The sequence below is a fragment of the Podospora bellae-mahoneyi genome (assembly GCF_035222275.1).
Source record: "Podospora bellae-mahoneyi strain CBS 112042 chromosome 1 map unlocalized CBS112042p_1, whole genome shotgun sequence".
In the NCBI taxonomy this organism is placed as follows: domain Eukaryota; kingdom Fungi; phylum Ascomycota; class Sordariomycetes; order Sordariales; family Podosporaceae; genus Podospora; species Podospora bellae-mahoneyi.
Window position 1 is genome coordinate 6,906,527 of NW_026946359.1, and position 12,812 is coordinate 6,919,338.

Genomic DNA, 12,812 nt, shown 5'->3' on the forward strand with positions numbered 1-12,812 from the left:
AGTACGACGAAGCTGGCTACGTTGGCTGACTGGACGCGGACAAGTCAGGGCCTCGGGCAGGATGGTCAGCTGGAACCTTGAGCAATGTCGAGTCCTGAGGTGGGCTCCCTCTCTCACATATTAAGGTAGCAACCTGGAAGTTCTATGCAGAAACGACAACGACTACGACAGCATCACCAACACTCAGGACGCGGGTCCTAACACAGGACTTTCTCCAGATGCGAAGCTGATCTGATCCGTGCGAGCCTACGGTGTGATTCAAAGGCAACCAACCAACCCACAGCAGTCAGCAGACCGGCGGCCTACAATCCCATTCTCAGCGAGATTCACAGAGCTTTGCGTTTTTCAGCCCAGTTGTCTCACAAGCAACGCTAAGCTTTGAAGGATACGGCATACTTCCCCGAAACCATACAGATCATTTGATCCATTGAAGACAGGCCAAGTATTTGCTCTTCATGTTATCCGCCGTCACCGAGCAACACAGGGGGTTGTCAAGTTGGACACCCAGGCATATTCGCTTCTACCAAAACCAATCATGCCTAGACTGTGCTAACCACGGCATGAGAAGGAACCCGTACGTGCAACAAACTAGGAGACCGCTCATCAAGCACGGCAGCTTCGCGGAGCCACATGGCACAGTCCACAACTTGCGCCATTATTCTGCCGTCCTCAGACACTGCTCAACTCCCGGGATGACTCGAGTATGAACCTGGATAGCAGTCGTGCCACAAAGTCTCCGTTGTTGACCCGAGAGCGCGCAGCTATCTTGGACATCCTTGTGCGATTCCAGAAGCTCGCACAGTTCCTCACAGCAGTCGTGTGTGCTACAAAGCCCCACGCTCGAGCTTGAGTCCTCGAGGGGGTGGCCCAGCTGGCGCAACCAGGTGACTGAACCCGGGGAACGGGGCTTCATGGATGTTGTTTGGCTGCCCGGTGCACCAGGATTGCCTTCCTTCACCCCCCAGAGTCACTTGTGGTCTGTGCTTTGATCCGTCTGGACAGCTTTACACTTCTTTGATATATGCTTCCCCAGTTCGGCGGTTCTTCTCAAAACTGCATTGTCTCCCTCGATGCCCAAACAAACTAACCCCGTCTCCTCCGTCAGCTCTTTCCGAGCTGTGCTTCCCACCCTCGAAAAAGCAGTATTCTTCGAGAAGCTGCAAGAGCCCGAAACACTCCAAACTGCTATTCGTCAATAACTACTCCCAAGTGTTTCGAACAGCGTCGTTGTGTGGCTTGCAGCTGACCACCAGGGGAAGGGGGAGGCTTCAGTCGGCACAATTTCTGCCAGGAAAATCGTGCAACAGGACCGGGTGCCTCCGATCTGACAACCTGGAGGTTCGAGCTTCAACATAGACCTATCACAGCGGTTGAACAAATGGTATCTGGTGGAGGGCGCGGCTCCTCACTGCTCACGCAATTTTTTGGCTCGTTCGGGAGCAGGGCTTGGCTTGGCTTATACGCCGCACCCATGCGTCGCCGACTTCTCTTGAGCATGCACCCAAAGCACAGATCCGCACCTTATTTGAGCCAGAATCGCCGATATGTGGTTCCCCTCTCTTTTGCTGTGCAGGTGGCGTTTTGGTCGTTGTGCGTTGTGTCGTTCCCCACCTTCAACCTGGACCGTTTTCTGGCTTTGGTTTGTGTGAACGAATCGGGACCTCCCCCCTTCACTGCCGTTTGCGGTGAGCCAAGCGGAGAACTCCGTCACTAGTTCCCGGTCTGATTCGGGGCGTTGTTGTCCAGCCTTCATTGAACAGGGGCGGAAAATGTACACGCACACAAAACATGCCCGTACAGATGACCACATACATGGCCAGCAATTCAAGCTGCCATCTTCTTTTATCAGGATCTGTGGATCACCCAAGAAAGGCTACCTGCAAGGTGAGTCAGCAGAGGTGCAATAGACCGCTGTCCAGAGCTTGGCAGCGTCAGCCAGAAGCTTCTTCTGGATATCTCTTCGTAGTATTGCTAGTCCAAGACATGATATTGCCATCTACTCAAGTCCAAAAAGAAAGGGGGCCGAGAGCAGTCCAGGAACACATTATGTTAACAAAAAGGTAGGATTTGGACCCAGATGCCTCTCTCAGGTTGAGCCTCATGTTGTCAGATTTGGAGATGTCTTGTGATGGAAAGCCGGGTAACGGCACCGAATAACTACCGCATATTTTCCAGAGGAGACATAGGGTCCATAGGACTCGTATCTTCTTCTAACGGCCTGCCTTGTACAGACTGAACTTATTTGTTTATGCCCTCCGAACAGTAATCATGAGATGGCTCACCCGCGGCCTCCCTCCCCTCCGTCACAGATACAGAGATGCCAAGCATCTGACATACATACAGACAGGCAGAGGTCCATCTCACATTTTGCCTTGGCGAGTGTACCGCGCCCGCTCGTGATATTAAGCTCGTGTGGGTGGGAGTGGGATGCTGCAAGTCAGCCCTAAATAAACGATGAAAAGACTCGGCAGGGTGTAGGCATCACTTTGGACCCCTGGGGTATGGTCTGTTGGCTGGAATAAAAGGGCCTGACGCCACAAGAGCCCCAACCCGCGGCAGCGTCATGATAGGCGAGCTTCAGCTCAGGGGCACCTGAGACGGCTCCGGAGGGTGGTGACCCTAGGCAGCGCGATATGGTGATGCTTGGTTGGATCACTCATCCTTTATTGCTGTTCTTTCTGCCGAGAGAGAAGGTTCATCGTGGTGGAGGCAGGCAGCTGCACGTCAGATCCTTACTTGTTGTGGTGGTTTGGGCGCGATTGGATGGAAGCTTGAGAAGTTTTGAGAGATCCCATGCTATGGTGTGGTTGGGGGCCGAGAGGCCCTCAGAATAACTTTTGTACAGGGAGGTCTTGACGGCGGTGGTGTGATGGTTACCAGCACGAGTTGGGTGGGATAGATACTATCTGCTTCTGACGTGATTCCGAACCGGTGTACATGATGCATACTGTATTCATATATCAACAAGACCAGATGATGTGAGTCGGTAAAATATAGTAAGGTTCTGACTTCACGAAGACCAATGATGAAATCAACGAGCATGGTTGCCGCAGGTGAGCATGGAGATGAGGGATAATTCAGAAATGAGGCTTAAAGACATGGTGAAATTCCTGTATGGTTTGACGTCGTTCCTGTCAACTCGAGAGAGACATCTAAGTCTTGTACGGTAATCTCGTCATCTTGGACGCTGGTCTTGTTGTCGTGAGGCATGGAAGGTATCTTATACCATACTAATGATATCATGGACGAGCCTTGTGCTCAAGTTAATCTGTCTGAAAGGCAATTTCTATTCACGAGTCATGAGAGTTTTGCGAAGCCTTTGGGGACAAACTTAAGTTGCTGTAATGCAAGTGAGACACGGCTTTCCATATGCCTACTTCTCTTAGCAAAGCCTGTTTAAATTCACCTACCCACCTACCTACCTACCAGGTAAGCAGCAGAGAAAACCCTCAGTCTAATTGGCCTCAGGGACGCCAGATTGGCCTGCAAATGATGCTGGTCCCTGTGTTGAAGACAATCCGCAGAGCTTCGGGAACTTCGGGAGAATCGTAGCGAAGTATGAGGGAGGACTGTATCTTCCAGCGTGGTGTTGTGGTGGAGTTTTGTCATTTCGGGTGAACTGCTCTATTGCGTGGCGGGCTGTGGAACCGGTCAACTAGCTGAGAATCTTGACTTTTCTGGTTGTCCATAAGAGTTCTTCTGTATCTCCAGATTCAAAGTTTGAAATGCTGATACATGTCGAATTTTCCATATCTCTTTCCGCAGGCAATGGAGAAAACATCACGATCGCATGGCTTGGTGTTGAAGGTTACACTCAGGGGTTCATGTCTTAGCAAAACCCAACGTCCCCGCTTGGCTCATTTTAGTGCGTTCTCGGCGCCTGGGGAAACGTCTCCGCCGAGAACGATGATCCCCTGCACAGATATTGAGTACTACTGAGGGGACGTTGATTTTCCCCTACACTGTGAGGGTGCAAGCGAAAATGCCGGTGTTAGGTACATAATATCGACCAATCTTTTCCACCGCTAAGTGTATAGAGTAAACAAGATGCCTCTATACCCACGATTTATGATTCCATTTTTTTCAAAATATAAGCTTTCTTTTATATTATTTTTTATAGTATTTTAAAATTTACTTATAATTCTTGTAAATTAATTATAATTAAATATTTTAATTAACCTTGAGTAACGTTAAATTTAATATCTTTTTTTCATTATACTTTTCTTTTTCATTTTCTGCTACTTTGTCACACCCTGGTACACGGACGGGAATAACGATTAGTTGTGGGGCCACGGAAGCAAGGGCCAACTGGGAGAACGCATAAAAAAGCCAATCACAGTAAGGGACGACTGATCAGTACGCTCATGGCACTGAGCAGACTAAGCAGGATGCTCAATATACTCAGGGCACTAAGCAGACTAAGCAGAGGTGATCAGTATACTCGGGGCACTAAGCACGGCTTAGCACGAGGTCTATATATACAAAGGAACTGGCTAGTATAAATAGATAGTTCCGCAGTATATAATATAAGTTACAATCGTGGGATTTTAGTTATTGTGATTAAGATAAGCCATTATTATATACTATTTAGCTATACCGAACTAGGATTGTTTAGAAGCACCTTCAACCGATATCCTTTTCAGAGATTCTGGATAGGGGTTCGTTATACACCGGCATTTCGCTTGGAACTTATAGCAGTTGCCTTTATACTACAAAATTATTGACAAACAAAAGTAGGTTAAGCACCTATTATATAGTGAACCATGCCTTGAAAGACAATATTAGACCTTTGAAAATAGTTAATAAGCTTTTAAAGATAGTTAAAAGGCTTTCAGGGATATTTTAAGAACCTATTAGCTTGCTTTTGAGGCATGGTTTATGATATGATGGCAGAAAGTTGGGACCTGGGAGTGTTGACATCTACAGGCAAGTGACACCTTCTTGCCAACGGATCGAACCGGCTGGCAGCAAGGGACGGGAAGCTGCAAGGGGAGAGAGCGGTTGCCTTATCAGATCCTGCCAGGGACAGGGATCAAAAGAGGTGAGCTGGAAGGGTTGCTCTTGCAGAAAGCAAATCAAACAACTACTATTGAATGGCGGGGTAAAGGGAAAAGTGCTCAACAGAGGGGAGGCTTGGAATACAATACTTTGTACAGCAAACTCTCTTATCCAGAGAAGAGTATTCCTGTGTCTTTTGAAGTAGAGCCGATCGCCTCGCGATATGGGAGTCCCATCGTTCATTTTGGAGATGGAGCTTCAACCGTTGACGAGGTGGGGTGGCTATTTGATGGTGGGGGTCCCAGGGAACATCGCAATTGCAACGGTCGCCAGCATACGGAGGGAGAAGCAGGTCCAAGAGATCGGTCTGGCAGGTGAGGGTGTCCCATCTTGGCAGTGATGGAGTGGACGGGCGGGCATATTAAACCACCAGACTGTCCCACGCTGCTCATCGTGTTCCCGAGACCCCGCCACCCAATCGACATGCGGCTGCCGTGTTGTAGGCTGTTTTGACATATCTCACAAATCTTACTGACGGTATACCAGGCACGGACTGGATAATTTCAGTTGTGCCAGATTGGGAATCTCCATGAGCATACCTTAGGCCGAATCTTCTGGCAGTCCCTTCCCTGGAACAAAATCAGGCAAGCAGCTCCCGACATCCGACCTTCAGCGTTGATTCAAGATCTGACTTTTGTTTATTTTCACAACTCAAGAACAGAGGCCAGGCTCTGGCTAAATCGACGCCCCGAATGCCTTCAGCGTGTCACCAACCACACAACGTTCGCTCAACGGATAGCTCCAGACCGCTGCCCGCTGCCAACATCAGCCAGCCAGCCAACAACTCCCACAAAATCCTGACGGAAGAGGCGTTATTAAGCTTTCAACGCCAACCTCAACTTTTCCCCACCTCGGCATTTGCCAACGATCTCGAATCTTCCTGTACCGACGACACCTGGCCCGTGAGCGTCTCACCTTCCAGGAACGATTACAAGCACAGTCACTGGAAGACAGTCCTCGATGGTCACAGATTATCAGCCCAAGACAGTATTCATATCCATATCTTGGCCTCATCGATATCATCATCGACACAGTACCGACCCTGGTTGTACACCACGGCGGTGTACAAGGCTCTGGTCTGGGCCTCAAGCCGAGGACGGGAAGCCTCCACTTCACAATGGCAACATGGAGTGGCCAACGGACACGCCTTACAATGCTCTTGCATATCATCCTATTCACGTCTCTGTCGAGGGCTGCTAAGGTCATGTTCACGACAGGGACAGATGTTGATGGTGTGACACGAGAACTCGCTGCAAATCGGTATCCAGCTCTCTATACTGGTGATTATGGCGACTGCATGGGCGGAAACAGTCTATTCAGCATCAGCAAATTTGATGCTGCGTATTATGCCGACAACATGACGATAGTGCTTCATATGGACGGCACTAGCAGTTTGAGGAACGAGTCCCTGATGATGCGCATTGCTGTTGACGCATATGGCGAAAACCGATTTGATAAGATCGTAAATCCTTGCAACCTCAACATTGCTAGGTGAGTCCGAATTGGCTCCGGACTTGAAAGACGTATACTTACAAACATGCAGTCTGTGTCCTCTTCTTCCTGATGTGCCATTCCGAGCCTGGGTAGAAATTCGTGTTGGCCCACAGCAGATAGGGGGCATACCTGACATTGCTTACGAGATACCCGATTTCGAAGGCACGACACGAGTGCAAATCTTTGCCGGCTCTGGTCAACAAGAGGCTGGATGTTTCCAAGCTGCCATGCAAAACGGGAAGAGTCTTTCGCACGCATATGTTATCGCGCCCTTCATGGGCCTTTTCACAATGGTCGCCATCATCGCCTCCTTTGCCACTGCGGCATACGGAATAAGCGTCCCTCACATGAGGATGCACCACGCTCATTCGCTCTCGGTCTTCATCGTATTCGAAACCTTCCAGACGATATTCTTCTCGGGGGCACTTTCTGTCAAGTGGCCATCGATCCTCGTTGCATGGTGGGCAAACTTTGCCTGGTCCGCTGGCTTCATCTACGCGCCCCCTTTTGTCCAGTCGATCAACTCTTTTGCAGGCGTCCAGGGGAAGCTAGGGCACGTCGATGGTTCCGGTCCTATGATTATCAACAGAGGAGAGCATTTACTTGACAAGATCTATGGGCGATCTCTGATGACCAGGGGCTCGTTCAACGCCACTGATCCTTGGCGGTATGAATGGGGTGGTGATCCAGTAGCCCCTGGGTTACCACTTCCAGGCACTTGGAGTGGCTTTCCTGCAACGCTAGCGGCCATTGGAATTCCAGCTGCCGATGCCTTTGTGTTCGGCTTGCTTTGGTTTCTGATAGCCGTCGCTCTGGTCATGCTTGCCGTCATTGGTGTCAAGATCTTGTTTGAGGGTCTCGCGAAAGCGAGGCTGGTCAAAGAGGATAGGCTTGCCTACTTTCGCAGCTACTGGGTCGGATTCCTCGGCCATGCGCTGTTACGGACACTGGTCATTGGGTTCTTCATGCTTATGACCCTGGCTATTTTCAAGTTCAAAAATCGGGGCTCTGTTGGCGCGATAGCAGTTGCGGCTGTGGTGTTCTTCGTTGTTTTGATGGGGGTAACGTCGCTAGTGGCGTATGGGGTCTGGTGTCGAACTCGACACGGTACTTTCACCATCACGAAGGACCGGGCTGTTTTCTACCGATCAACGTGGCGTGTTTCAATAATTTTGGAGACCAGGATAAAGGAGCACAACTTGGAGGTCAAGCCTATCCTCAGCATCCCAGTCTACCGCCTTCGACACAACAACCATGACGACGACTACCCTACCGTCCATCTAGATCAGCTGTACGTTAAGAGATTTGCATGGCTCACAGCGCGGTACAGACGCACACGGTGGTGGTTCTTTGCTTACTACATTACATATTCATTTGTTCGAGCAGCTTTCATAGGAGGAGCTGGGGACGTTCCTCTTGTGCAGGTTTACGGTGTACTGGCGCTTGACATAGTCAACCTTGCCATCAGCGCTATCTCAAAACCCTTCGAAGGAACTCGAAACACGGCTATGGGTGTCTGGATACTCGGCCTTTGCAAGATATTGACCACCGGCATCTCGATTGCTTTTCTTCCTCAGCTCAAAGTCAACCGTATTATCACGACTGCGCTCGGGGTAATCATCATTGTGATCCAGGGCTTCACTACCGTTGCCTTGATCATCTTGATTATCTTGAGCGCCCTTTCTTCGAGGCTTTCGCTACTACGGAATCAAGAAGAGTTCACGCCACGATGGCTCGACAAGGTTCGCATCCGTTATTTTGAAAAGATGCAGACAAAGGCACAAGACAGATGGAAACCCCCCAGGGGACTGGTCTCGAAGGATGATGAGATAAAAGGACCAACAACACCGCCATCGCCACACTTTTCCGTCACTGGTGTTCGACGTGGCTCTAAGATCGAAGATCACTTTGACGGCAGCACTGTATACAATTCGCAACAGTCGCTCCGTGAAAAAGGAAGCGACCAATCCTTGACCGAGCAGCCTCGTGGCAGTCAGAGCCAGGCCGGTAGTGCCAGATCTCGGCTGAGTACGGGGAGTCTGCCTCGGACGGGTCGTGTGAGTCGCATGTCGTGGTCTTCAAGAGAGTGTGCGGATCCGGCTTTGCTAGAGCGGCCGGATAGTACTCTCGCCAAACGGTTGAGTGGAATCACTTTTACCGTCACACCAGACGATGGCAGTAGCATGATGACCAGGGACAATGCCAGGGTGTCGGGTGAATCGACCACCTCTCACGTCCGATCGCAAGCCAGCTACCGCAGCTTCAGGTCACAGTCCACGTCGAGGGCGTCGAGTATCCATGAGAAGGCCAGCACTCCGACACCGACCCGGGAGACGTTTGGGTTGCCGGCGCTCACTCGTCCATCGACATTGCCAGAGGCTGCGGAACCAGACGAGTAGTCTTGCAAGACTAATACTTCTTCAAATTAGGATGGTTGTAATAGTGTCACGGCAACAGAGTCACGGACTTTTTCTTGTCTCTCGTTTATGAGTCAGTGTTGAATAGAATTCTGGGGGTCGTGATGATGATTTCCTGGGAGGAATCTTGCATAGTGGGTGTTTTGGCGTCTTTTTACATCTTTTTGCAAAATCCAACATTTTCCCACTTACTCTCAATCCTCGTAAGAACAAACATCAACTCCCGAAAGCAGCTGCCCCCCCCAGAGGAATAACATGGTCCCCTGTTGTTTCCCACGGGTTGGGTAAGCCTGCGTCATCCGTTTAGCGACCCCGCTTCAACTCCCGAGCCCCTCCACGGTCCCCTCTAGCAGTCCCCGAATGCCCCACATGAAGGGCTCAGATCAGTTGGGTTTGTTTGCTCGGTCCCAATTGTCCGGGCTTTCGGGCCTTACATCATGGGGGTTGTCACTGCTTTGGCGGGTAGTACCATTGGGTGATGGGGAATCGGGATTCTTTACCCAAACTCCTTGAAACTAGCTTGGTGATGGCTGGGTTGGTCTGGCTCTTTTCGGTTCTGGATCCCCGGGTAAGTAAAGAGCTTACAAGGTCATGAGGTGATGGTTAGTCTGATTAGGAGATGATTGTATAAGAGCCGGTGGGTGGATATATATGGGCATAATTACACCACAGGGCGCAAGACAGGCGGAGGTTTGTTGCCGGGAGGTACCTTATAAGACATAGCCTGCCTGCCGACCAAACACTTTTCCATTCCTCTCTGTCTTTTACCCATTGATATCTCTTACCTCCCCTCTGTCGCCTCTCGACAAGCGAGAACACACACACCACCACCGGCACACCGCAAAGAAGAGAACATACGCAGAATGGCGGAACCGCGCAGAGAAAACTCGGGCCCTGTCGGCCCGCCGCTTTTGGACTTGACGATTGACAACATCACGCCGAATACCATCAGGATTAACAGCCAGTCGGACGACCAGCGGTTGACGTATTTGCTGTCGAGACTGGTGACGCACCTGCATGACTTTGCGAGGGAGACGCGGCTGAGCACGGACGAGTGGATGGCCGGGCTCGAGTTTTTGATTGCTTGTGGGAAGATCTGCAGCGAGGTGCGGAATGTAGGTCGCATCTGTTTCCGACATCTGGTGGTTCAGGGAGGGCGGTAGGCAGCAAGGTATCAGGTGCTGATGTGGGGAGACAAACAGGAATTCATCCTCCTCTCCGACACCCTCGGCCTCTCCCTCCTCCTCGACAACATCAACCACCCCAAGCCCGCCGGCGCAACCGAGGGCTCCGTCCTCGGCCCCTTCCACACCCACGATGCGCCTCTCCTCGAGAACGGCGCCTCGATGACCTCCGACCCGGCGGGTGAGCCGATGCTTGCCGTTTGTACCGTCAGAGACACGGCTGGGAACCCCATTGAGGGCATCAAGATTGATATCTGGGAGACGGACAGCAGCGGACATTATGACGTCCAACACAGCGACCGGAACGAGCCGAGCGAGAGGTGCGTCATGGTGAGTGATGAGGAGGGCCGGTTCTGGTTCAAGGGGTTGAAGCCGGTGAGCTACCCAATCCCGCATGATGGGCCGGTGGGGAAGCTGCTGGAGAGGCTGGGGAGACATCCGTGGAGGCCGGCGCATATTCACTTCATGTTTGAGAAGGAGGGTTGGGATAAGTTGATCACGTGAGTTCTCACCTTGGCTGTGCTTTCTGGGAGGAATTGGGATGCTGATGATCAGATATAGGGCACTGTACCTTAAGGGTGACCCCTACGAGACCTCGGATGCCGTCTTTGGCGTCAAAAAGAGCCTCGTTATCGAGCTTGGCAAGGTAGACAAGGAGACAGCGGAGAAATATGGGGTCGAGGAAGGCACATGGCTGCTCAAACATGACTTTGTGCTCACCACGCAAAAGGACACAGAGAAGCTGAGAGACGACCTGGCCAAGGAGGCGTTGGCAAAGTTGGGCTTGCATAATCTCAAGCTGGTGGATCATCTGCCTGTGCCAGATCTAGATTAATGTTATCAACCGGCTTTGTGCTGTTTTTGTTTCGGCGTTTTGCCCTTTGACTTTTTCCCAACTGACGGGCCAGTGTCGCTGGCTTCGTGCTCGTGGGTTGACGGTGGCTGCTTCATCAGTCGAACCACAGCATCGAAGTAACCAGCAGTGCCGCCGTATTTGTGCACCAAGGCTGGGATATCGACCGAAGAGATATCTCCAGTCCGCTTACGTCCAACGATCGCTGCGTTGCGTGTAGATGGGATCCGGAGCATTTCCTGCTCAACCTCCCAGCCGCATTCAGCTGCTATCTCTGACACCCATCCCACGAACGAGGAGTAGGTCGAGTCGGCCTTGGTCTTGTCCTTTGGTGGCGATGCTCGGAACAGCTTTCCGCTGAGATCATGGCTACAGCAAGGGATAGAAATGAACGGACAGTCGGAGACAGCCGCAAGGATAGGAGTCCAAGGCGTCAGCTCGTCGGCGTGGTTGGAGATGATAAATGTCCCTTTTGGAAAGACGCCATCATGGGCCTTTTGTTCGTCAAAGCCATCACCGGACCCGCCTCTGCTGACATATGTCGGGAGCAAAACCAGCTCACGCAGTGAATCTTGCTCCTCCCCCGACAAAGACCTGACTCGGGTGCTGTACGACGCCCACGACGTTCGTGACCTAGCATCGAAGCCCCAACCGGAAAACCCTTCTTGATTTAGAATGTGGACGAGCAGCCCATTCCCGCAGCCAACATCAACGAATCCAGGAAACGGTCCCTCGCCATACATGTTCCTCCACAGCTCGATCATGAAAGCTGCGATACAAATGTCCTCAAAGATGTGTTTTTCGGGATCCGTCTGCTCTGCCCAACCCTTGATGAGACTTCTCGCATGCTTTTGTTTCAACTTGGTGTACGTGTCTTGCACCCGCGCTTGAGGAAGCAACACATCGTGATGGACTCTCTTCTGATAGCCCTGAACCCGGCCCTTGCCGTGCTTGTGAATGACCATGAGCAGCTGGAAAGCGGTGCGTATGAGCTTGTCAACAGTTCGGTCCTGCTCGTCAAAGAAGAGGTAGGAGAGGGAGATGGACCCGCAGGACTCTGCCGGCGTCCATTCGTGAACAAATGCTATGCCCTTGACTACTGGGTGGTAGAAGGGCATATCCGAGGGCGTGGATACATGCGGGAGATAGATGACGAGAGTCCGCTCAACAGCCTCCCCACCAGGGTTGCTCTTGTAGATGAGGCATGTCTGGTCAAGAGGCTTGTCTCTGAGGGTGTTTCTTGGTATGAGCTTGCGGATGACATGCCGCTGGAGCTCAAACCCGACAAAGGAGGGAATGTCGGCCACGAAGGCCAGGCTATCAGCCTCGTCGGCTGGGGTTGCCGGGTTGGCGGGACCATCCTCTGCGTCGTGCAGGATATCCGCACGGAAGAGCCATGTCGAGTTGATGTTTGGATTTCGGATCAAGTTGTCCATGACACTGTCAAACACCGGAGGTCCAAACACACACTCGTGGCGGTACAAGGGTCGCCATGTTGCCTTTGCTGGGGTGGTGTGTGTGTTGCCGCTGCTGTGACCAGCATCCTCGAAGATGACGGGTGGTGCGTCAAGCGCCAACTCCTCCGGCCTGAATGCCATTGCGAGCCACGGCTGCTTTCTGTGTCTCGCGCTCGGGTCGTCACCGGTCGTGTGTGAGGCGAATCACTGCCGTCGGTCGAGGGACAGGCTCACCTCACAGGGGTCGGCCGAGAAGGCGACGGAGAAGCACCGAGGGGCAAAAAAGGCTTGGCGCAGGGCCCTGGTGGTGAGCTTGTCACAGGGAACCAGTCCCCGATGGTGGCGGATG

The 12,812-nt window shown here is 51.7% G+C and overlaps 4 protein-coding genes across 4 annotated transcripts; 2 read left to right on the plus strand and 2 right to left on the minus strand.

Moving 5' to 3' along the window:
- Positions 1 to 4,896: 4,896 nt before the first annotated feature.
- Positions 4,897 to 8,951, plus strand: QC761_120360 (uncharacterized protein; the record flags this gene model as incomplete). Its single annotated transcript, XM_062875317.1, has 2 exons — positions 4,897 to 6,549; positions 6,602 to 8,951. Exons 1-2 carry the CDS (start codon positions 6,176 to 6,178, stop codon positions 8,949 to 8,951), a joined length of 2,724 nt encoding a protein of 907 aa, XP_062738564.1. The 5' UTR covers positions 4,897 to 6,175.
- Positions 8,952 to 9,229: 278 nt separating this feature from the next.
- Positions 9,230 to 10,609, minus strand: QC761_0022930 (uncharacterized protein; the record flags this gene model as incomplete). The annotated part of the gene is made up of 2 exons (XM_062872083.1): positions 9,230 to 9,525; positions 9,828 to 10,609. 2 exons carry the CDS (start codon positions 10,607 to 10,609, stop codon positions 9,417 to 9,419), a joined length of 891 nt encoding a protein of 296 aa, XP_062738565.1. The 3' UTR covers positions 9,230 to 9,416.
- On the plus strand, positions 9,833 to 10,988 carry QC761_0022940 (uncharacterized protein; the record flags this gene model as incomplete). Its single annotated transcript, XM_062872084.1, has 3 exons — positions 9,833 to 10,084; positions 10,172 to 10,653; positions 10,715 to 10,988. 3 exons carry the CDS (start codon positions 9,833 to 9,835, stop codon positions 10,986 to 10,988), a joined length of 1,008 nt encoding a protein of 335 aa, XP_062738566.1.
- Positions 10,989 to 10,993: 5 nt separating this feature from the next.
- TRM44 (tRNA(Ser) Um(44) 2'-O-methyltransferase) lies at positions 10,994 to 12,604 on the minus strand (the record flags this gene model as incomplete). The annotated part of the gene is made up of 1 exon (XM_062875318.1): positions 10,994 to 12,604. One exon carries the CDS (start codon positions 12,602 to 12,604, stop codon positions 10,994 to 10,996), a length of 1,611 nt encoding a protein of 536 aa, XP_062738567.1.
- Between the last annotated feature and the right edge of the window lie 208 nt (positions 12,605 to 12,812).